The sequence below is a fragment of the Vombatus ursinus genome, unplaced genomic scaffold, assembly GCF_900497805.2.
Source record: "Vombatus ursinus unplaced genomic scaffold, bare-nosed wombat genome assembly UNPS02014782.1, whole genome shotgun sequence".
In the NCBI taxonomy this organism is placed as follows: Eukaryota; Metazoa; Chordata; class Mammalia; order Diprotodontia; family Vombatidae; genus Vombatus; species Vombatus ursinus.
Genome location: NW_020954560.1, coordinates 2,560,613 through 2,586,803, shown reverse-complemented (window position 1 = coordinate 2,586,803; position 26,191 = coordinate 2,560,613). Strand labels below are relative to the sequence as shown.

At 36.3% G+C, this 26,191-nt stretch overlaps 1 protein-coding gene across 1 annotated transcript in view; it reads right to left on the bottom strand.

The window, feature by feature from the left end:
• Window positions 1–26,191, bottom strand: part of SPAG17 (sperm associated antigen 17) — a 262,433-nt gene that overhangs the window by 194,777 nt on the left and 41,465 nt on the right. Inside the window, exon 3 of the mRNA XM_027866714.1 lies at window positions 16,445–16,516. Coding sequence (XP_027722515.1) covers window positions 16,445–16,516 — 72 coding nt within the window. The remainder of the gene's footprint in view (window positions 1–16,444; window positions 16,517–26,191) is intronic.

Genomic DNA, 26,191 nt, shown 5'->3' with positions numbered 1-26,191 from the left:
TCTCCTCAACCTCCCTCCCCCAAATTATTTCTTTCTCTTTTAATCTGTTCTGAAATCTTGTCTCACATTCATAAGCCACATACTTATGTACAATTGTTTTATTTTTTTCTATACACCTTGAAGAAGGGATCGTTTCTGGAAGACAAATAGCTTTACTCCCTGCCCATTCCTGCTCATGAACTAGCACAATAGCGGATCTCTCTGTCTTCCCATCTCCCCTCTTTTCCTCTCTTTCCTCTCTCTTCCCCTTTCTCATTTACTTTTTTTTTGTGGGAAGGGGGATTTTTCATGAACCTCAATTCGAGAAATATTAATTCTTAAAGGAGGCAATGTTGTGTTATGGAAATCACTGTTCTCCAAGTCACAGAGCCTAGTACAACTCCTTTACATTAGCCACTTTGCCACCACCTAAGACACCTCTTCACCTATGTCCCTTTATCCACTATGAACACTAGATGCTCCCAGTCCTCATGCACTCCATCTCCTGGGGTGGTCCTGGGAAATACAACTCATACTAAAAGAAGGCAGAGAGTACCTCCTGAGTTGCCCATTCCACTTGAATCAAACCCATCATGAGGGCCACATTACTCCCTCCCCATTCACATGAACACACTTCAAGGGCTCCTATCCATCTCCCTACCTAAGGCAAAATGGGATTACCATCCTTCTCCCAGTCCCCATCCCCTCCAAAAAAACTCTTCCTTCCACTACTTTTCCATTGCTCTCCCAATTTTTTTTCCCACCCACCTCTGGGAATAGTTACAAACTAGCAGGTCAGGAATGGTGAGCTAGCATCTGTTGTTATATCAACAGACTGCTCTTTTGACATTCCAAGGGACAGGAAATCTAATGTATAGATAAGTAATTAAATCCTCTCTAATTTAGAGAAAAAAACAAAAGAATAAAAAATATAAGGACACTTTATGATGGATTTAGAAATAGTTTACCTTTTCCAAATAAATTATTAATGAAGGTTAACAAATTTGATACCAACCTTACTAATTTTGATCTACTGACTATGACAGATAGGAATTTTTTATTTAGTGTTATTAGCCTAGAAAATCAAGAACGCTTTATTAATGTCTGTTGTTATTGTTCAGTTGAGCAGGCCTGTCTGACTTTTCGTGACCTAGTGGATCATACCATCCATGAGATTTTCTTGGCAAAGGCACTGAAGCGGTTTGCCAGTTCCTTCTGCAGTGGACTAAGTGACTCGCCCAGGGTCATGCAGCTAGTTGGGTGTCTGAGGCTGGGTGTAAACTCAGTTCTTTCTGACTCCAAGACCCCTGCTCTATATACTGAGCCATCTAGCAGCACTTATTATTACCTAGTTATCATGAAAATTGTGAGTCCAATAAACACAAACTTGAAATAGAACAGATCTATTCAATTAATGCAGTTTTGGAAAGAGAGTTTGATGTTTAAAATTTCCACTTCTAAGAAACCTGCACTGTAGCTATTGCTGTTCTTGCCAGAAGCATGGATAAGAAGTGAGGTCAACAATTGAGTGAAACATTGAACAGATTCTATGAGAGCCAGGGCTTAAGTATGGAGCTTTTAGACCAGATTGGAACCAATGTAAACTCTAATAATAAGTACGCATAAGAATAAGGGTAGAGCAGTCAAATCATAATCTACTAAATGTTTTTAAGCCCTGCTTCAGCATTCTGCAGGCCAATGGCAGAGAGGAAAGAGGGTGAATACAAAAATAAAGTTTTATAGACACACAAAAGGATAAGTGATTACTGCAGCATCCATAAATTTCAAATAGCAGGAGAATCACTGCTGAATGAATCAATCCTTTTACTTTAGTTCAAGTGGAACTCATGTTACTGGAACTGCTAAATATCCTATAGTCCATAAGACCAAGCACCTGGTTCATTGCAATTATTAGCTGTTGTTTTCAATGTTAGGGTAGCTAGGTGGCACAGTTGATAGAGTGCCAGGCTGGAGTCAGGAAGACCCAGCTTCTTGAGTTCAAATCTGGCCTCAGACACTTACTAGCTGTGTGACCCTGGGCAAGTCACTTAACCCAGTTTACCTCAGTTTCCTCATTTGTAAAATGAGCTGGAGAAGGAAATAGCAAACTACTCCAGTACCTCTGCCAAGAAAGCCTCAAAATGGAGTCATGGAGAGTTGCACATCACTGAAAACAATTGAACAACAACAATAACAAAAAACTATACTTAGGATAAGACGCTCCTAGGATCACAGATTCGGAGCTGGAAAGAATATCAGACATCACTGAGTCCAATTCTTCATTTTATAGATTAGGAAACAGTCCCAGAAATGTTGAGTTAACTTGCCCAGAGTGCTCCTGACTCTAGGTACAGTACGCCATAATGTCTTTTGAAGCACAAGTTCATGCATTAGAAGGTAGAAATACATGTCTGGTTTCTCTCATGGCAGAGAGAATAATGCAATGATCCAATCCAAATATCCTTTAAGCATTGTCTTGCCTTTTTTATTTCCTTGGAGTTAGACAGATATTTCCAGGGAATTAAATGCTGGTTCATTCTTCATTCATCAAATTTCATTTAGTGAAAAACTTGTGCCCGTCACTATGTGGTATGATGGATATCTGGTATGGAGTACTGGATATGGAAACAAGCCATGTGGATTCAAAACCTGAGTCTGCCACTTATCTGTGTGACCTTGGGCAAATCACTTAGCCTTTTAGGCCCTCATTTTCCTCCTGAACATTCCTCGACATGAGGGTTGTATTAGATGGCCTCTAAAGTTCCCTTGAGCTCTAAATCTATGATCTATCTTTCCCAGGCATCTTATACTACTGAAATCTATCACCACAAACATGAAGGCTCACTGCTATGGAAAATGGGGACTATAGAACCCAAAGTGAGATTCAATACATCAAGAAGTTGTCAGAAACTATGAAACAAAATCCCAGGCCATACTGATTTGCTTGGTGTAATCTTTCGATATTTAGGTCATGCCTACCTACTGAAAACACTTTAAAATGGTACAAGTTAATGTTTTCAAATCCTCTTTAATAAAGTCCAATGGGATTGGATTTGCTTATTCAAACATGTGCATCAGCCAATCAATAAAACAGAATGACAACATCAAAAACAATGGCTGAATATGTTGCGCTTTTGTTTTTTCAAAATGAGTAGTGGGTGAAATAATGGCATATATTGCAAAACTATTGAAAGATTTGAGGGATAAATGAGAATTACTTATAGCACTTTGCAAATAAGACAAAATTTCAATGATCTAATGACCAGCATTTAAAAGACAATACTGTTTTTTTGGGGGGGGGCACTATTCTTAATTTAGATTTTAAGTACCATACTGGGTAGGATTTACTAAACCCAGATGCAGAACACATACGGTCTCAATGGCATACTAAGGACCAACACTTTATCACTGCTTGTTTCCTTGTCCTGTATTCTTATAATTGACAGCAGAGACTAATTCATTTCTCTGTGATGTTCATGCCAGCATCAAGTTGATTCTAAGAAGCCTAACATTCTTGGATAGGATGGTATTATGGAAAGATCCCTGGATTTGGAGTCTGAGAACTTGAGGTGAAATCCTAGTTAGGCTATTACATTTCTCTGAGTTTCAATTTCCCCCATCTATAAAATTATGAGGTTATATTAAAATAATTACATGATCTCTAAGATCCTGGTTAGCCCCAAATCCTATGAAATGAACATGTAGCATGTCTGCATTTTAGTAAGGTATTTGAATATGTGTCATGTTATCCGTGTAGACAAAATAGAGAGATATGAGCTACAGGATAGCACATTTAGGTGAATATAGGACAGGCTAAATGACTGGACAAAGAGTAATTCTAAATGTATTTATATCAACTTGGAAGCAAGTATCTAGTAGAAAGTCCCAGAGATCTGCCCTTGGCTTTTCACATACTTTGTTCTTGTGGTTGTTACGGATGAAGGCATGTTTGCCTATGCAAGGATATATGTTAAATTGGGAGGGATAGATAATAACACATTGTTGGGGGCAAGAAAACTATAATTTATCTTAATGAGAATTTCATTCTTCAAAAAATAGAGGAAGTGATAAGGAAAATGCTCTTTATTCAATGCCATATGCTGACCAATAAGGAAGAATGCTTGCTGAAATGGAAATGGGAACTTGGAAGGAAATAACAACTCTGTAAGAGTCCATTATAGAGAAGGAGAGGAAAGTTGGGCAAACTGACATGTACCCTAGCTCTGGGAAGAAGTTATTTCAAAGTGTTTAGAGGAAAGATGGGTATCATACCAAGTTCTAAAATTATACAGCAATGTTAGCTCAAGAGGGATGGAAATTTCCAAGAATTAAATTATGAAGACACAGACAAATGATCCCATTAAGGAAAAACTAGGGAAGCTGTCTAAAGAGATGAATGTGGATGCATAGGAAACTCACAAACTTAGATTTTTTTTTAGAAGATAGGTATGCAGGACTGAAGTAAGGATTAAGATATGAGATCCATTTCCTGGGTTCAATTATCCTCTCTATTTGGATGATTCCCAAATTTATATCCAACTCAAATATTTCTCTTGAACTCTAGGCTTGCATCATGAACTAAGTGCCTGCTGGATATTTTCACCTACATATCCCATTTAATTAAATATATTCAAAGGGGAACCTCATTATCTTACTTAATTTCCTTTACACTTCCCAATTTCTGTGGAGAGCTCCATCCTCTCATTTACTTTAGTTCATAGCCTTGGCAGCAACTCTCTCCTTATCTCCCATACTCAACCATTTGCTCTATTCATTAAACAATATTTATTAGAAACCCATTTTAATATAATCAAATCAATTAGCAAGCACTTATTAAATGCCTACTATATGTCTGGCACTGGATGGGTGCTAGGAATGCCAAGACAAGCAAAATGGTTCCTGCCTTCAAGGAACTTATATTCCATTGAGAAAAAAAGATACCTGTTAGAAGATCAACTAGACACAATTTACTCCCTAAACACACCTCTGCCTTCCTGCTTCCACATCTTTGCTTCCACACTGCTCCCTGTGCCCATAATTTCCTCCTTCCTCTTTCGCCTTTTGAGTTTCCACTCATGCTTTAATGCTCAAGTCAACAGAACCTTCCAATGGCCTCCCTTTTGGTAACAAGCTTTTCTTCCTTGGGCAGCACATAGTACTTTTTTTTTTTACATCTTTCTAATATTCATACCATTCAATTCAAAAAGCATTTGCCATGTGTTACTGTGCATTATAGTTATCTGTGTTCATGTTTTGTCCTCTCACTGGACTGTAAGTCCATTGAATATAGGGATTGAGTTTCATATAAACTTCTTAAATCCATCAGGCCTAGCACAGTGAGAGAGAGAGAGAGAGAGAGAGAGAGAGAGAGAGAGAGAGAGAGAGAGAGAGAGAGAGAGAGAGAGAGAGCAGGCTGCAATATATAAACAATGAGAAAAGATGGGAAAAATAGGAGTAAAAAATGTGATGGACTAGTCATGTGGGAAGGGCATGAGATGACAGTTAGACTGCAAGATTGGTACCCTTATAACATTAGGAGAAAATGAGGAAGGCCTCCAAGACACTAGGTGAACCCCTTATGGTGAACTTATGGAAAGACATATACTAGAGTTGCAAAAGATAGGCAGGAAAGGATGGGTGATGATCTACACTGATGCAGAAAACTTTGAAATCTATGAGATCACAAATTCATTTTCATATTTGACTATTAATTCTCTTGTCTTTGGACTCATATACTTATACACGTATCCATATCCTTCTCGTCACCAAGTCCTGGCCCTGTTCTCATAATCAGACCATGGGCCTCTTCCTGACCCTGCAGAACAGTCTGGAATACTGGTCCTGGCCTTCATTGGTTTGGACTAACCCAGTGACATCTGAGTGCTCACTTCTGACATAAGTTCAGATTTTTGTTTGTTTTTTTTTGTTTTGTTTTTTAGAAATCCTTCCTTTCTTACCTCTATAAAGTTTCTTTTGCACGATTTCTACTTGTAATGCCTTTCCCCCTTCTTCATCTCTGGGCAATGATTCCTCTCTTGTAGTCTACGACTACAAATTCTCTTTGAAGCAAGATTTTTCCATACAAGTCCCTAATCATTCTTAAAGCAGGCTGGAGTGGGTTTGATATTACTGGCTTTTCCACAACTTGTGATTTTATATTTATATGTATCAAGTTGTATTAATTGGTTCCAGATTAAAATCATTCCAGAGGATCCCACTTTGGGGGGGTTACTATTTTGAAAGAAGTTTTAACTGTGGTTGCTAGGAGTCCTGGTGCAGACCTTTGCTGGTCTCTAGGCATTTCTTTACAATTGATGTGGAATGGAAAAAGATAAGCATATGCTGTTATTCACTTTACTCTTTTAGGTCTATACTGGCAGTAATATCTTCAAAGAATTTCAACAAGTTCCTAAAACATGACCTTCCCTTCCAGAAAATCATGTTAGCTGGGCTCGCCTGACTCAAGCTTTGCTTTTCTAAGCATCCTTTTTTCTTTTTCTAAGCATCTTTTCTCTTGATCTCTTGCAGCAGTTTTTAATACTTTCCCTATAAGTGAAGTTAAACTAACTGGCCTGTAATTTCCTGGTGTGTCCCTTAGCTCTCTCTGAAATAATGACATTATGTTGGCTATTTTCCAGTTCTTCCAAAGATTTTTTTTGTTTTAAAATGCAGGATTGGAAATGCAAGAGAAAGCTTCCTGTCTCCATTTTCCTTAGCCTCTTCCATGACATACTACATGGTCTGGCCCCCATGGATTTGCCATTTTAATAACTTCAAACTGCTTAAATATTTTTACAAATTATTTATTCCTATTGCTAAAACTTGCATGTTTGGCCATTTTTCATTTTGACAAGGGATACCCCCAAAGTATGTAAGGGCTTCTATTTGTATTGCAAAGACTGTCAATGGGAACAGAATTTCCCAAACTAATTTGGGAATGCTCTGGGACTTGAAATATATTGACAGAATCCATAAATCTTAGTCCAGGAGGTCCTCTCTGAGATAAAGGAAAGCTGGAGAAATTCTGGGTTAAAATAAAGGAAATTAAGCCAATTTTCAAATGAAACATGATTGCACGTAATAAATAGTTTTGATATGTACATCATTTCACATAGACTGTTTTGGAGGTAAAGCTATCACTAGCATGGACATTTTCTTAGGGAATCCCTACGGACACCATGTGGAACACCAACAGTTTGGGAACAGCTGAATTAGAGGTATCTGGTCAAGAGAGGCAACACATTAATGAAATGTCTTCTATATTGTGAATTATTGCAAATAACACATGGAGAAAAGAACTTAGAAACATGTAAATATGACATAGTGGAAAGAACACCAAATGGGCAGTAGGGAGAACAAGGTTATGGTGCCAACTCTGTCCCTAGGTGACTGTCTAATATTAGGCAAATTGCTTCATCTCACTGGACCTCAATTTCCACATATGTAAAAGAAGATGGTAGAATTAGATGACCTCAAAATTCTGTTCTGGCTCTGAGATTTTGTGAGCTATGGTCTGCTCACTTTATTTCTAGGCATTATGAAAAGAAGAAAAATGCAAATAGTATATTTGGGTGGAGAGCTAATCCAGTTCAATGGCAATTCAATGTAACAATACTGAAAACCATCTATGAAAGAGCAAAAGCAAATTAGAAATGAAGATGCAATATTTTCAACTTATATTATCTAGCTTGGGTTTATCCCAATACTCCCAGGACGAATATCTGAAATAACCTTTCTATAAACCAGTCATTTAATTATGAAATGACTTCATAGAAGAGGAGGCATTCCCACTAAGACATTTAAACCAAAATGGGTCAAGTGGGAGTGGAGGAAATATATATGTGTATATATATATATGTATAGACACACATAAATACATATATACACACATATACACATATATGTGCATATATGCATACACCATTCCTTTATTGCTAGGAGTAAGAAGAACATTTAGTAAGAAATTTATAGTCTGCATAAATGATTTAAGTGGCACAATCCAAAGGACTGTCCAAATTAGTTACTGTTAAATAAATTTATATAACAATGAAAGCTAACATAGTTTTTACCGGTTGGCAGACAATGTTAAAGCCCTTTATAATTATTATCTCTTTTTATCTTCACAACAACTCTGGGAGATAGGTGTTATTATTATCTCCATTTTATGGATGAGGAAACTGAGGCAAAAAGATGTTAAATGACTTGTCCAGGGTCACACAGCTAGTAAGTATGTGAGGCTGGATTTGAACTCAAGTCTCCCTGACTCCAGGCCTGGTGCTTCATCCATTGCATCATCTAACTGCCTTTGTATATGCCTATTTCATGAAATCTGTGGGGGACTTTGCTAAATAAAATTTTCTGTTTGTTTTTGGTGGAGGTATTTTTGATAATTGATGTTCTTCTGGTACCTTCTCACCTTGAGATTTCATTATTCCATGATACATGTGGGTAAACATACACACAAAAATTATATATATATATATATATACACATATGTATATACACACATATACATACACACATACATATATTATTTCATTCTTTGTATTTGTATCACCAACATTCAGTATAGTGCTTGGCACATAGTAAGTACCTAATAAACGTTGAGAGATTGATACCTATCTCATGGCCCATTTGCAGATAGGCATCCCAAATGTGGAGAAATATTCTGAGTCAATAAATAACAAGATGGATTATTGGTTCTAACTTCTGATGAGTAGGATAAGCAAAGCCTTGTGCAAATGAGACATCCTATAGCTTTCTCCAACTTTCTAACTTAGCACCTTTCAAGTTCCTCCGAGCTGTGTGTCTCACAAGTACCCTCTAAGAGATTTCATTGTGTGTAATTTCACACAAATACCATGACTTCATATTTTCAACATTAATGAACTTCTATCAAAGAACACTGATATTTTAGTTGGTTCTAAGTAACATATATATGTATATACATATACACATTTATACATACATACTTATATGCACATATAAATATATATGCATTTATCCTCCTTTCTCTCTCTCTCTCTATAATTATATATATATATCTATATAAATATATATAATATATATCTTCTCTATATAAATTAATTTGATAAGTATTTGAGAATAGAACATATGCTAGTCTCTGGGGGGCATATGACGATTTAAGGAAGCAAAGAATTACATGGATTATCTAGTTCAACCTCTTATTTTACATATGAGGAAACTGAGATCTGCAAAGATAAAATGACTTGTTCAAGGACAAATAGGTAGTAAAAAGAACTGGAATTTGGACTCTGGTCTTTTTGGTTCAAAACCTGTGCTCTTTCTTTCTACTATTATCATGCTGTCAACAAGGAAATTGTAACCTAGTTGGGGAAGATAAGACAAGCCAATAAATAATAATAATGTCAGATAAATGCACAAGAGAAGTATAAAGTGCTGAGAGTTCAGAGGAAGGAGAGAGACTTTTTGGTTGGGGAGATTAGGTGAGGCTTATCAGAGGCATTGGCATTGAGCTAGGCTTTGAAGGATGGCTAGCATTTTAATAAGGAGAGACTGGGTGGGAGGAGCAGCAGAAAGCACTTTAGGCAGAGGAAATATCAGATCCAATTGACTAACTTCAACATATCAATAAAAATTATTATAATGATACATTTATAATGCACTTTTTTCTTTTTGCCAAGTGTTACAATTCCTTGAGTTAGACAGAAGTACTCCCATTTTATGGGTAGGAAAATTATGCTAAGATCTTAGATAGCTTCCGCACGATCACACAACTACCATTAAGAGTTTGGGGGAGGATTTATTTATTATTTATTTTTTTTCTTTTTAAAGAATTTATTTATTTTTACTTTTTAACATTTACTTCCACAAGATTTTGAGTTCCAAATTTTCTCCCCATCTTGTCCCTCCCTCAAACCCAAAACGGTGTGCGTTCTGAATACCCTTTCCCCTAATCAGCCCTCCCTTCTATCACCACCCTCTTCTCTTATCCCTTTCCCCTTCTATTTTCCTGTAGGGCAGGATATATTTCTATACCCCATTGCCTGTATATCTTATTTACCAGTTGCATGTGAAAACAATTTTTAACATTTGTTTTTAAAATGTTGAATTCCAAATTTTCTCACTTCCTCCCTCCCAACATACCTTCATTGAGAAGGTAAGCAACTCGATGTATGTTATACATGTATAATCATATAAAACATTTCCACAGTAGTCATGTGGTGAAAAACTAACTATATTTCCCTTCATCCTATCCCACCCCCCATTTATCCTATTCTCTCTTTTAACCCTGTCCCTCTTCAGAAGCATTTGCTTCTGATTATCCCCTCCTCCAGGCATTCTTGGAGAATGAGATGTGACCCATAAATGCATTTTCTGGTTAACTGAAGTTTACCCCCATAAGTGACAAAACTTTAACATTCTAACTATTTTGGATGGAATCTTTCTAAAATGAAACACAAATTTTGCTATCTTCTTAGAGTATGATATTGAATATAACCTCAGGCAAATCATTTCTTTGCTCATCAATTTAGCCTCCTCACTTGTAAATTGGGCATTAGATGATTTCTGTGGTCTATTCTAGCCTTAACATTCTGTGATCCTATAATTCCGTAACATGACTTTTTCTTAGTAATGTAGGGTCTTCATGAACATCAGTTACTATACTATGCTTTAATACAAGTAATACTGTCATGGGGTATCGAGTTCTGTTTAGGGTGATTTTTCTCCATACAAAATAGCTCCATGTTATTATGCTTTTTGATTTTTTTGTTTGCTTTTTAAGTATTTTGTTCTCTTTTCTTTGTGAGTATCCCACATAGTAAGTATCCCATAACTCCTTCTACAAATACAGATAGTCCACTCTTCTGTAATTTAGAGTCTTACAGGGTTGCTTCAGAAGTGTCAAGGACACACAGCACTTTTGAGTGTGGCCTGACTCTTTTGTGAGAAATGAGTATTTCTCTCTTGTATTTAATAATTAATTATTGTGTTAGGACCATTCCCCCTTTTCTTCTTCCTTATCCAAAAACCAACCAGTGTGAGAAATCTCTCTTAAAGGTTTACCCTGGCCAAGATTTAATAAGACAGTAAAAGAAATTCTAAGTTTGGGCAAATGGGAGGATTTCTGCTCATTGTGTTTGCTCAGACAGGTCTGGGGAAATTTTGATTCTCCCTTTTGTCAACACAGGTGATATGGAAATTGATGTCTTTTTGACCAAGATTGGGTGATCCAAGTCACGTACCCCAAGACCCTCATTTTGATATAGTCTACCTCCCATTGTGTCAATCAATTAGAATTGATTGGTACCTGTCTGGAATACCTACTCTTCCAAGTGCGTACAAACTGTGAGTCCACTACCATAAGGGGTCTTTGGTCTAAGAAAGATGGCCAAATGACCATCTTTTTATTAATAATGTGCTAACCTTATTAATAAAATGATTAAATTACCCAGAAACTATGTGTCTCAGAATTTTTAAATCATCACAATGTAAATGGGAAATATTTAACGAAATAAATAAAAATACAATAAAACAGAAAAGATTGCATTTTAAAACTATGTCAATATGCTGCCACAGGGATCCTTATGTAGGGATTAGTGGCCCTCATTTCTATTTGAGTTTGAGGCCACTGGCTTAGAGAACTAAGAGGTGAAGTTATTTGTCCATTGTTACAAAGCCAGTATGTAGGGCAGGAAATGAATACAAATATTTCTGACTCTAAGACCAGCTCTCCATCCACTCCACCATGCTGCCTTTCTTACTATCTTCTAATTTTCTGTTTCTAAAATGTGATAGGCTGGGGAACAAGATATTTGATTTAATTCTACAAGCTTTATTAAGTGCATACATTGTGCAAGACATTACACTTGATGGAATTGTGTTTAAAACAAGAATAGTCTGAGTGAGGACCTAAGGGATTTTCCTATGAATAAAGTGCGTGAGTTTTAAAACATGTTTCTACAACATCTGTTTGAGCCCTTACCATATATATACCCTTTTCCTTAAGTCCCTTTTGTATATCAGGCCTGAACTTTATTTATTGCATTTGATCCCCAAGAATTAACCTTTTCCTACTTTCCTGCTACAGACTTAGGCTTTCCTTGTGGACTCTGATTGTGGCTTTTTCCCTGAATGACCCAATTATTTCATTTATTTTGCCTATTGGGATCTCATTTATTACTAAACTGTGCTCTGGGTGGTTGAGGTGGCTATATAAGTGATCCCCAGATAAATGGGGGATTGTTATAAAATAATATTGGATATAAACTATTACCTTTGCAGAATCCATAATTTAATTTTGAATCGTTTTCTTTCAGTGATAGGTAATCTATATGATATCCAAATAATTGATTGGATAGTAGATGGCCTCTGAAGTTCCTTACAATTCTGAGATTCTGGTTAATTTTATCAGCTAACCGGCCAAACGATTGATTAATTTAGCAAAAGAACAAATTGGTAGTCTAACTAGTTTGATCGAATATCCATCTAGGAATTTACCATGCCATGAAATATGGGGAGTGCTATCTTTGTTTCCTCTACATTTTTCCTCCAGATAGAAAACTGCAGAAGTGACCTAATTCAGACTCCAAATACTGACTAGGTCTCACTATATAAGGAAGACAGTGCTAAGGAAATATATGAAAGTCAAAGTGAGAATTAAACCTACTTTATGCTGCAGTGCCATAAGGCTGCCCACTGAGTCACACTTGGCAAAGTCTTAGTTAATAACTGGCACCAATTACTATCTCATTGCTTAGAATTCTTGGTACTCAGTGGATCATAGATTGAGGGAATGACTCTATTATGACTAGGGTAGAACATCCTTGGGGCAAAACCGTAGCCTCCAAGAGTCAGATGGACTAGATTACCTATTTTTATTAATGCAGAAGAATCCCCTCAATTCAAAACTGATTGATTTCTTTAAAAAAATGATATCCCTCCCATTGTTCAGAGATGATAGACCTTAGAATACAGGAGGTAAGACACTGCTTCTCCATTGGGGAAAGGGTTAAGGAACAACTTTGGAAACCAGCAATAAGGTACGTGGCTAAGATCATGTAACCTAACTTGGCCAGCAAGACAAAGTAGGTCTTTAAGACCTAGATCTTATGGGCTTATTATCTTTGCCTTGCTCTCCTGAAAAGGGAAGCAGAGCTCTCTATTGTGGTTCTCTTATCTTCTGGAAGATGGAGAAGTAGGGAGAATAGCAATTTCATTTCCTTGTGGGCAGAAGGCTACTTTTCTGATGGACAGAGCAGTAACAAGCAGTCTTTTTCTTTCCTTTTATTTCTCGTCCTCTGTGTTTCCTAGGAGTCAGGTCCCTTTGGCTTAGGAGGGGTATTGATCTCCATCCTCTTTTAAGGAATATTTATGTGTTACATATTTAAGATCATTGTTTTTATGGTCTAGACCTGTGAATTCATCAGTAGAAGGGATCTCTCAATGTCAAAATTACCTCCACTCTTGTAGATGGCATCTATGTAATTTACAATCTTAGATTATTACCTGATGCACTCATTAGGAGTTTGAGTGGTTCATGGCTTTGCTAATATATGTCAGAGGCAGGAGGTGGCCCAAGTCTTCCTAACTCCGATTCCAACTCTATATTTACTATTCCATGCTGCTTTTGTCTAGGATTATTATTAAGAATTCTATTTTCATCATTTTGATAGATGTGCATGCTTGTAACTAAGCAAGGAATCTCCTTAACAGTCCAAGTATTTCATAGGTCTGTACTTATCCTAGATTTGTACATTCACTAAAAATTATATTTTCATTAAAAAAATTTCTCCTTTGGTCCATGAGCTTGATAGTTCCCTATATGTGTCTGTATCTATACATATATACACATATATACATACATACATACATATGTATATTTTTTTTTCTCTTGGGCAAAATTGTGTCATTATTTTGTTGTCTAACCTTCCAGGCATTCTAATGTCTGATGCTTAGAAGGCCTAAAGAGTACCGGCCCTCAATGTATTTGGGATATAGCAGGCTCAGTAATAGTATGGGTACCACAATTCACACTCCAGTCTTAAGTCACATACCTAAGAATGCACCACTCTAGTCAAGACTTGGAAAAATGTTCCCTTGCTGCTTCTCTTGTCACCAATGCATGCATCTCCCTGATTGCACAGGTATCTTCCCCCAGAAATCACACCTGCTGGGAATCCTGGTCTCACTAAAGGGACGTGGCCATTGCCGCTAACTCTGTGTTTTCTGAGGTGACATCCCACAACATATTATGGAAGGGCTGCTAATCAAGAGGGATGCTGCCTATGCCTGTGAATATGGATTTTTCTTTTATATTCTTTACTGATTTTGCTCACAGGCTGTTTCATGACATTAATGAATATCTTGTGTACCAAAGGTCCAATTCCTGCCTCATTCTTTATTCTTCTGGAATCGTTCAGAGAAGGGTATGTGAGAGGGTCAGGGAGGTTCACTGCCCAAATGTTCCAATGGAAGGGCCTGGGAGAACCAGATGTGAAATGGACCTCCCCGGAGTGAAGAATATGCAATTGAGGAGAGCCACAGCACATATTTGAGGCTAGAGTTTTTCTAAAGTAGCTTTAGGTTTGCCATGATGTGATATTCCACATCCAAGTCAAAAAGTCTGTTGGGATTACATGTCAAAACATGCATGCTATCATTTCTGCTTTTAAAGGAGCATCTTTGAAGTAGAAAGCAGCCCTCAGTAGGCTAATGAGTCCCAGCATAGGAATTGGGCACTTCTTACTGTAGTATGTGCTGTTTTAGAAACAAAATTCCAATCATTTAAATGCAGGTATCATGCAGAACTCCAGTCAGAGTTCAAACACTTGGTTAAGTCTTTATAACAAAAGATTCAAGGTGTATTGTATGTCTCCATCAAGTTAGAAAAAGTTCATTTCCATGATGAGAAGTGTCCAGAGAAAGAGTTAATATTATAAAATTCACAATCCCACCAATAGTTTTGTTGCTGTTCAGTCATCACAGTCGTGTCTGACACTTTGTGACTCCATCTCGGATTTTCTTGGGAAAGATACCGGAGTGGTTTTGCCGTTTCCTTCTCCAGCTCATTTTTACAGATAAGGCAACTAAGGCAAACAGAGTTGTGTCTTGTCCAGAGTCACACAGTTAGTAAGTATCTGAGGTTGGATCAATAATAAATAAACCCAAAGGGACACATTAAGGTAATACTCCTCCATTCTTACAAATGGATTGTAACTAAAAAACAAAAACAAAAAACCCTAAAAAATAAACTTGAATAAAAAAGACTCCTGTTTTGAAATCTGCCAAGACCTGAGACACATTAAAAATAGCTTATTAGTCCTCACTGGACCAAAACACAAATAAGTTCTTAGAAGAATCCAAAAATCTTTATGTTCTAGGTCTGCAGGAATATAAAACCCTGCTTGAGAAATTTTTAAGCAATCTTCTAATTAATCACAGGATTTTATAGCCTCTCACAGGCTGTAAGTTAAACTTTAACAAGGCAGGGCCAAAGGAAGTCCTGGTGCACTGAGCATGGCTGGTCAACCAAGCCAGACCTTTATGTCGAGCAGCTGCTAGAGACAGAATGGGCCATGAATCTAGATGGTGGCACTTTAATTCTAACACCGATGAAAGGGGGGAGGTGAAACATGCAAATAGCCTACAAACTGATGGGAAAGCAATCTGCAGGCAAAATATTTCTCCAGGGCTTGAAAAAATACATGGCAGGCAATGTAGTGTGGTAGGAAGGGCTCTGACTTTGGAGTCAGGGGACCTTGGTTCAAATCTCATTTCTGACAGTTAATACTCGGTGTTACCATGGGCAAGTAATTTAACCTCTCTAGGCCTCAGTTTCCTCATCTGTAAAATGAAAGGGTTGGATCAGCTGCACATCAAAGTTCCTTAAAAACGTATCTATGCCTGTATGCACATTTTCCATTGTGATCTTTGTGAAACTAATATTATGTGGTCATTATGTGATCTTTTATATGTTTTCCTACTCAGGAATTTTCTTTAAAAGAAGTGACCCAAGAACTTCAGACATTATTCCTAGTTAATTTTTTGAAAGTTAATAATAATACTTCAATTATTTTTTAAGTATTTAGAGGTATTTTGTTTACTTGTTTTCCTTTCTTTAACCCTTATGTGAACTCTGAAAGAAAATAACATCTAATGAGAAAAGAGGTTAGAGCAGGATAAGTAGCTAGGATACACACACACACACACACAGATTACTCCAATAACAGAATAGATCCACCCCCACCCCCAACCACAAATCACTTATAGGGAAACTGGAAACTTGTTGGGACAAGCCAGTATCTGGCTATTTTAAACAAAGATGGAAATGGGGGTTCATTCAGCCCTGTGGGATTCTAAGATCAGAATATGGGAAGAAATCACTTTATTGTGAATGACTAAATTGAGGAATATGACTATGACATTGTTGCCTCACTTTTCATTTTTCTGAAAATCAATTTTCAGTAAGTATTTCACCCACCTCAGAATACAAGGGTGCAGGTACGACATGTTTCTTTCCTTTTGGAGGTGGGGGTGGAGGAGGTGCATTGATCTGTAAGACAAGCAAAAGTATTGGGAATGAGCAGGAAGGATGGACCAAAAGAAAGGCGGGCTTGTTGCATTCAGAGACCTGAACAACTGACCACAACCGAAGGGATTTTTGCTTTATTGTTACTGCCTTTTGGTATCTCCCAATGGCCCAAGCAATTCAGAGATGGAAACTGATTCTGAGATATTTGTACGGCATAGCGTTGTCCCAAATGAAGACATTACAAATGGAAGGTTGTATTGGTTTACTGTGGGGCATCAAGATTTAAAGGGGGAATATAGAAGTGTCTTCTGGGTGAGCCAGAGGAAGAGAAGCCAGGGAGCCCTCTCAGCAACGAGCCCAGCCTCAGGCTCAAAAATAAATAAAAAATAAAAACAAACAAAAGCTCAGCAACTGTCCAGAGCTTGCTAGAAGCCATTGAAGGTTATGAAGAATTCATTCACTAGTGTAAGAGATGGGGGAGGTGGTCCCCCTTCTTAAGCTTGGTAGATTTTAGTCACAGAATGTAGTCACAAATGATGAGGTTTTAATGTGTTAACAAGGTGTCACATGCTGTGATCCCTTTATGAGATGAGAACACCTCTCTGAGTCCAGAACTCAGTGAACAAATGATTCACTGAGCAAACAAATTAGCCCCACCCTTGGGGACTTTAAATTGCTAAACCCTGGATGGATTTCAACAGTGTAAAAGTGGGAGAGATTACAAGCCAGGAGTTGCCTGTCCCTTTCTCATTAATCTCCATCTTCATTTGCAATGTAACTTTGAAGGGAAGCTTCCAGTAGGATGAATAAATTTGTAGGTTTGTAAGGCCTAGAATTTTTTCCCTTCCCTGACTCAATGCTTTGTTTATTGCAAGAATCTGCACGATTGGGAATGACTGAATTAAGTCTACTGAAAGAAACTACTAGACTAGACCAACGAATTTACTAAATTCTGTTTCTCCCTTTTATGCAGCGGGAAATATGGCTCATTATTTAGTGTTTTTCTGGTTATTTTAAATTTTGCTGACAGTTTATTTCTATTTTTTAAATGATGGTTTTCTACATAGAGATAATTTTTAATTGTACCCTGAGTTGGTATTTTTGTAATAGTGCGTGATATGTGAGGAGGATGGATTTGTGGGTAACTGATTGCATCATATTTAACTGACTGGGAAATCTCTTTCCTGCCTGGTGATCAAAAGAATCACCTAGGAGATTAGAACTTTTTCTATTTTTTTAAGCTTCCTGACTTTACACGAAGAGAAGCCAGATGGAGCTGGAACGCTTATGCTAGATAAAAACCTTCATGAGTTAATCTTATTATCTTCAAGGAGATATGCCACTCTTCACCAGGGATTTTGAGGTTTTCTTCATTCCTTGAAGTGTAAGAAGGGGAAGGAGAAAGAGGGCAGGGGATAGAATGATAAGCATGGGGTCAGGAAGACCTGAACTCAAATCCAGCCTTAGACACTTACTAAATATATGACCCTGGGCAAGTCACTTAATCTCTGTTTGCCTCATTTTCCTCATCTGTAAAATAATAGCATCTATTTCACAGAGTTGTTGTGAAGCTCAAATGAGATAACAATTGTAAAGCAATGAATATAGTGCCTGACACAGAGTAAGTGCTACATGAATGTTAGCTATTATTAGTATTACTATTATTATTCTTGTTATGTTAAATTCAAATACCATAACTTATTCAGTCATTCAACAATGAATGGGCACCCACTTTAATTCCAGTTTTTTGCTACAACAAAAAGTGCTGCTAAAATATGCTTGTACTTATGGGTCATTGTCTTCTTTCCTTGACCGTTTTGCTATGTCTACAATCTGCACTGCCCCTCCCTGGATTGATTGTCCCAAGTCATGGGCCTCCAGTTTTGCAACTGCATTATTGATGGCTCTTGCACCGATGCAGAAACCTGAAAATGCAAAAGAGTGTAAATGTACCTCAAGCAAGAAGAGCTATTGCTTCTGATATCCTCCTGAGTACCCTAAGTACACCAAAGAATGTATCAGCAAAGGTTCCAGGGATAAGAAGTCTAGCTGATATTTGTGATAGCTACTCTCTTTTCTAGTTGTAAATAGAACTGTTTGTACCTTAACCTTCTTTCTGACTCTTGCACATCCCCTGTTTACCATTGCCACCCAAAAATGGTGTGCCTCACGGTAGTCATGGAGGCGCCCATTTGGGAGACTGCAGGGACCTGCTTCTGGGAGAAGACATCCTGTGTTGTCCTACCATGGGGATTAGAGCAGACTCTTTCCATTGGCAGAAGAGCCAGAACTAGCTGTGCTTTTAAAAAATACTAGACTGGGATAGTCTTGCTGTCTCTTTCTGGCAGTGTCCAGGTACCATCAACTGACATGGACAGGGTGGGGAAGGAAGACCTTCCCCACTATTTCCTTTTAGGCCCCATGGCCCAGAGAATTGTATTTGGGGTTTTGCTCTGTTACATTGTCCTTTCAATTCTAGGCACCAGTGGTAGAATCTCTGGACCTGGGAGTTTGAGTCATAGTTACCTTTTCAGGTGGGATTCTGGGCTGGATGTTGCTAGAAGCCCAGCAGGTAATCCCTGAGAAGCTAAGGTGCTAGGATATAATCCTGAGGGGGGGCCTTTGGACTTGGGACTTGGTGGAACCATGCCATATATAAACTGAGTTCATCTATGAACCTCATCCCCTTTCCTCTCTAGAGATTGAGGCAGTGTTAAGGGAGATTACATCCCATAGGTACTGGAAGGGGTATTAGTGTATTTGCTCTTGCTATACTTTTGAAGCAAATATTCCTTTGTAAAAGCTAATGTGCCTTTTAAGTTGTTAAATTGAACTGGGACTTAGGAGACCCCTAAAATTGGAAGAACACAACTGATAGAGGTTAAGACCAATAGCAGAGAGACTAGGCAGCCCTGATGGCTTTTAGGCAGCAGGGGCCAGGGCAGGCTCTGTTACACTGCAGTTGTGAGTTAAAAGTATTTTCTTTTACAAAATGAGGCCATATGTCTTAAAACAAAAATAAGTCCTATGAATAATAATAACTCTGCCTTCTAGAATGTATACACTACTACACAGTTCCAATGTGTCTATCCTCCTCCTTTTTCTCTTCTTTTGTCATTTTCTCCCTGCCCCCACTTTTTACAAATTTGATGAGTGTGAGGTAGGACCTCAGGGTTGTTTTAATTTGCATTTCTCTTATAATTATGTATTTGAAGCATTTTAATATGGTTGTTGATAGATTGCCTTTCTCCTTTTGGAAATTGCCTCTTCATATCTTTTGACTATAATAGTCAATTGGAAATTTCTGAATTGGATATAAATAAAATTGTCCATTTTGTATTTTGTGATTCTCTCTATTTCTTATTTCATAAAAAAGCATTCCTCTATCTGTAGATGTGAAAGTTATCTTCTTCTCTTATCAGATAATTTATTTATGATATGCCCTTTTATATTTAGGTCATGTATCTATTTGGGGTCTATTATATTACCTGGTTATCTAAATTTAATTGCTGTCAGACTACTCCTAAGATTTCTCATAAGTTTTTATCGAATAGTGAGTCCTTACCTTGTTATCTGAAATTTGCCTCTTTGAATTTTAAAATTTTCTATTTCTATTTTGGGGTCATGGCTTTTTGGTGGGTTGACTTTCTAATTACATTTTGGCTACAGTTCTTCAGCTTGGTTTTGTATTCTTTTATTGCTGAAAGTGTTTGGAGGCATATATTTTCCCCTAAAGATTATTTTGGCTACATTGTAAAAATTCTGGCATGTTGTCTCATTGCTGTTGTTTTCTTTAATGAAATTATCTATTATTTCTATGATTTGTTCTTTGATTCAACCATATGTTCTTTAATATTAAAGTATTTGGTTTCTCTAAGGTTGTTATGGATTATAAATTTTTTTTATTTTCTATTGCATTGTTTTATATTATAATGTGAGTCACTTGAGGACTGAGATAATTTTAAAAAAATTTTTTGGCTCCCCAATGTTTAGCACAATGCCTGACTCATAGTGTTTAATAAATATGGACTAACTATAAAGGGTGTGCTTGCTATTTCTGTTTTTCTGTTTTTACTTATGAGGATTTTATGCCCTCATACATAGTCAAATTTTTGTAAAGGAGTCATGTAGAGCTAAGAAAAAAATATATAATCCTTTCTTTTTTCCATTTAGTAATTGCCAGAGGTCAAATTATCACTAAATTTAAAAAAAAATCTATTCAGGTCCTTAACTTCTTTTTGATTTTTTCCCCCTCAGATCTGTATAACTTTAAAAGGAGCACAGAGGTCCCCAACTATTATCATTTTTCTATTCCTCCTTGTATTTTGATTATCTTTTCCTGCAACTAGATACTATACCATTTGGTGTATTTATATAAGTATTGATATTATTTCATTGTCTATGGTGCCTCAAAACATAATGTAGTTTCCCTGCTTATTTCTTTGAACCATGTCTATTTTTACTGTTGCTTTGTTATGAGCTAGTGATTGCTGTCCCTACTTTTTTGAATTTATTTGAAGAATAATGTCTGCTCTAGCCTCTCATTTCAAATCTGCATGAATGTGTTTCTTGTAAACAGTGTATTTTTGGATTCTATTTTCTAATTCATTTTGCTCTTGTTTTCAATTTTGTGGGTGAATTCATGCCATTCTCATTCACAGTTATGATGGTTGAATGTGTATCTCCCTTCACCATAACTTCTTATATTTTTACCTTTTTTCCACCCATGTCACTCTTTACAAAGATGGATAGAGAAAGGGAAGAGATCTGATAAACATTATTAGTCTATAATTGAAAAACTCTATCTAAAACTCTATTGAAAAATTTCTAATCATATGCTCCTCTTCCCTTCACCAAGGTAAGACTGTGAGCTCTGATTCTTACTCCTTCTTTCCAATATTTAATCCTTCTTATTGATAAACCTTCCAGTAGTGAACTTTGTTTTGCTTGTGATTATTCCTTAACTACATTTATTCTCCTTGCCCCTGTCCCTACCTATATCCCTGTTAAATTTAATATGCTTTTCACCAAGTCATTTTTGTGTGTATGTATTTGTGTATGTTTTTAACCTTTCATTGTCCACTTCAGATAATAGTCTTATGAGATGCCCAATGTGTTTATCCCTTCTTCCAAGTTGCATATTATTTCATGCAACAAAATTCATGCAAAATAGTAATTCCCTTTTTCTTTTCTAATGTTTTCTATTACTCACCCATTATATCTACTCTTAAAATAAAAAGTAATACAAAACTACACCCACATCCCACACATGTCTTATTTAATTTTTTTGAAACCCTTGAATAATTTGGATTCCAAAAGGACACTTATCTGTCTCCTCCCATTAGAATATAGTGCTTTATCATTGTTTAGTGGTTTCCAGTTTATTGAGTGTATTTACCCTTTTTAGGTTTCTCTTGATTCCAGTGCTTGCATTTGAATGTTTCTATTCCTCATGAACACTCAAAAGTCCTCTATTCTAGTAAACATATAATTTCCCCCCTGTAAGGTTATACTAAATTTTTAGGATAAATTATTTTTAGCTGTAAGTTTTTAATGTATTATTTTTTTATTTTGTTGATTTGATTTTCTGTTCTCTTCTTTTTAATTGGGTTGGATAAAGGCTTATCAATTTTGTAAGTCTTTCCAAAAAATTCTTTTTTAGTTTTGTTTTTCAGATTTATAGTTGATTTCCAGTTTATTTGTTTCTCCTCTAATTTCCAAAGTTTCTTTTTTTGTACTTCTTTTGGATTTATTTACATATTTTCTATTTTAAAATGCATATTCAGTCCATTATTCATTCCTTTTCTATTTTGTTAATGTGATATTTTGGGGGAGACACACATGTATGTATATACACACGTATGTGAGTATGTGTATTCCTCTAGGGACTGCTTTAGCTGCATTCTAGAAATGCTGATATGCTGTCTCATCATTACCACTGTCTTTCACAAAATTATTATTTTACTATTTGTTTCTTGACTCAGTCATTTAGAATTTCATTATTAATTCTCCACTTAGGTCTATATCTTTTGTTTGTGTTCCCTGAATTACTATTTTATTTTGTTATGTTCCGCAAAATATGTGGTTAGTATTTTTGAATTTTTGCATTTTTTTGAAATTTTTCTGTTCCAATATATTGATATTTTTTGTAAAAAAGTATTATGTGGTACTGTGAAATATGTACATTTTCTAGCAGTCTCATTCAGAAGGTGTCATAATTCTTTTATCGTTAATTCCTCCAACAATTTCTTCAAGTCTATTTTTCCTTTTTTTCTTTCTGCTAGGTTTGACCAACAATGAGAGATGAACTTCAAAGTCTCCTACAATTATTGTTTCTATCAATGTTTCTTCTTCTCCTTCATTCAGTTAATTTGTCTTTTATTAATTTAGATGCTATAACATTTAGAATACAATTGATATTGTTCCTGCCCTCCTGAAGGGTTCCTTACAATATCATGTAATTTCCTTGTTTCTCTCTGTTTATATTTGAATTTTTGCATTTCCTTTGTCTGATAACATGATTGAAACTCCTGATTTTTTGGATTTCCCTGATACATAGCAAATTTTATTCCAGTCTCTTATTTTTATTCTATACGTCTCTTTGGTTTTTAGATGCTTTTCTTGTAAGTGAAAAATTATGACTTTTTTTTTTTTAAATCCAATTTGGCATTCCTTTTCACTTTATTGAATAGTTTAATCCAATAATATTTAAAGTTATGAGAGTTAGATTTATGTTTTCCTCCTGTTGTATTTCTAATTATTTATTCTAAATTAGATATCTTTTTTGTTTCCCATTTCTCTTTAAATTCAATGCCATAACCTAATAATTAATTGTGCTTAATTTACTTTAAGGAAATCCTATCCCCATAGATTCTCTCCTCTATTCCCTCAATACCCTCCTCTTCTCATTTATCAACTCTTTCTCTAGTTTTTCTCCTTTTACTTAGAGTCTTTCCCGTGTTTCCTCCTTTTTCCTCTTCTCAGTTAATGGGCTAATTTAAAATTTCCCTTCCCCTTCTCCTTCTCCCTTCAACTTCTTTTGTTGGCTATTTTTCCCGGCAAATTTCTCCAAGAATTTCTTCAACTTGCTTTCTTCATTTATTCTCCTTACTTTTTGTCAATTATTAACTTTTATTTTTTAATTCATGGTTTGTATATTTATTTTTACTTTGGCCTTTTTGAGTTCCTCATGGAGTTAAAGTTTATAAGTACCAAGTTAAAGTTTTCTCTTTTGGACAATTTCTGTGTTACTGCTTTTATAGATCTTGTCCCCTTTTTCCTCTTGAGCTCTATTCTTTTCTGTGTCTGACACTAGATTTGAACTCAGGAAGATGAGTCTTCCTGACTTCAGGCTGGACACTATCCACTGTACCACCTAGCTATCAATTAATGAAGGAGTAATGAGGATAGAAGTATTGCTCCATGATAAAAATCTCCTTGGTTCTCAAATAATGCATTTCAAGTATATTTCTTTTTTCACAGTGTTTAGTACAGTGCCTGGCATATAGTAGAGGCTTAATAAGTGTTTACTGATTGATTTCCAATGCTAACTCTCTTTCTCAATATTGATGTTATTTCTTCTCTGGGTCAATGTCCTCCCACTCTCATAGGGCTAGTTGCCCCAAGAGCTTCCTTTTCCATTTTCCTGAAGCAAAATTTTTTTCCATGGGGGTGAAGTATTCAAAGCAACTATTCTCACTATGTACCAGTTCCTTGTAGATTGGACCCATTTTAAGGTTTCTATCTACCATTATAGAATATATGACTTCCCCCATGGGAGTTCTCTTCAGTGCAACAATCTACTTTGATTGATTTGAGACTTCCTTTTTTCTTTCCTCCATTTCAACACCTCCTTTGGCCACCTCTCTCTCCCACCCGCCTTTAGCCCCCCCCATCCCACCTTTGCTGAGAAATTACAGGAATTAGTTTTCCTTTGTTCCTCACCCTTGCCTTGATTAGGATGCATCACATACTCCTTTCTATTCACTGCCTCCCCTTTCCCCCATTACACTATTAGATTCTGCAATTTAGCCCCACAAAATGCTTTGATTCACCTGGAAGGGGAAGTTATAAAGTTTGGTCCATGGTACTTTAGGCTTGCTCCTCTCTCTCCAATTTCTTTAAATTCTAATTTCATCTTTGTCTCTATGCACTTTTAGAAAGATATTTCTTAATGGTCTCTGTTTTAACACATAAGTGTCTTTTTCTTTTTCTTTTTTCCCCCTTGAATAGTCTCTAGAGATGGGATAATTTATTTTGTTAATTATTCTTTCATGGGCAGCTGTTTTTATTTACCTCTTGCTTCTATTATTTGGGTTCTTTGCAAATCAAATAAACTATTTTTGTCTTCATCTTTTGTCAGTGATGATTAGGCTCAAGTTTGCAGGTCGTGTTATTTTGAGTTGGAATATATTTCCAGTTTCTAGTGGGTGTAGAATGAATATTATGTTACTCAAATTTTCTTTCCCTTATATTAGAAAGTCTTTCTAATGGCAACTTGTGGAACTTTTTGTCTGAAATTGGAATTGCTGTGTGTCTTGTAGCTTGAAGCATAGGGTTTTTTTTTCCTTCATGGAGATAATCTGTGTTTTCTTTCAATCATTATTGCTTTGTTTTAGTATTCAGAATTTCTGGGCAGTTTTTTTATGTTATTTTAAAAATAATGATATTCAGGATTTTTTACTTGTCATGTTATTCTGGGAGACCTGTCATCTTTAGATTTTATTTATGAATCCTGCTTCATGATCAATGGCTTTGCTTCCATTTATATGTGTTCTTTTAGTGTTAAACATTTAAATCATTTGTTTTTCTTCCATAGTGTCTTTGACTTTGGTGTATTTGTTTTCACAATCTACTGCTCTCTCACTTCTTTGGGAAGACTAACCACCATGGATTCAATTTTTTTTTCCTGCTATTTCTGCTGTGTAGGACATAAATTCTGCCACTTGCTTCTTCCTAACTTCTACTGTAGGATTATTACTCTTTTAACCATTCTTGAACTGTAGTCTAATGCTTTCTTAGGAAGCCATTGGGCTCTGTGTATTGGTTCAAGTATTGGTTCAATTTCTTTTTTCTAACGACTTTTTTAAAATTTATAATATTTTGGAAGTTTTGGTGATTGATGATTTGGTGATTTTAGTATCTTTTACCTCCTTGTGAACCAGGTTTTAAGTTGAATTCTATTCCTTTTGAAATCTTTGGTTGATTTTGCTCTTTTCCCCATGTTTCTTATTTCTTTACCTTTGATGCAGGGTATTTCCCTGGGAATGATCACAACACAGTCTCAGCCTCCTTCAATATTGGGGAATTTACTTTTCACTGTCCTTAGTCTTTGCTTCAAGTAGCTCCTAGAATTAGCTCTAATTGGATTCCAGTTGCCTTTCCTTCAGACTCAAGTGTATCTGCTTGCTATAGCTCTTCCTCTCTGATTCTCCCCTGTCCCCCCCACTTCCTTTAGTTTGTTGACTGGACTGATTCATTGTCTGCCACTTTTTGTAGAGTTAGGGACCATGGGATGGGTGTTCTTGGTTTTGCCACATTGGAGCTCCTAACGTAAATGGCCACTCTAGGCAAAGGGAAGCATGGTTAAAGTCTCTTGCTTCCCCTCAACTAATGATGGAAGCTGAGTTAAATTTCTCTACTTGTTGCACAAGGATGATGAGGCAGTGATGGGGTGGACCAGCATTTACATGCAGG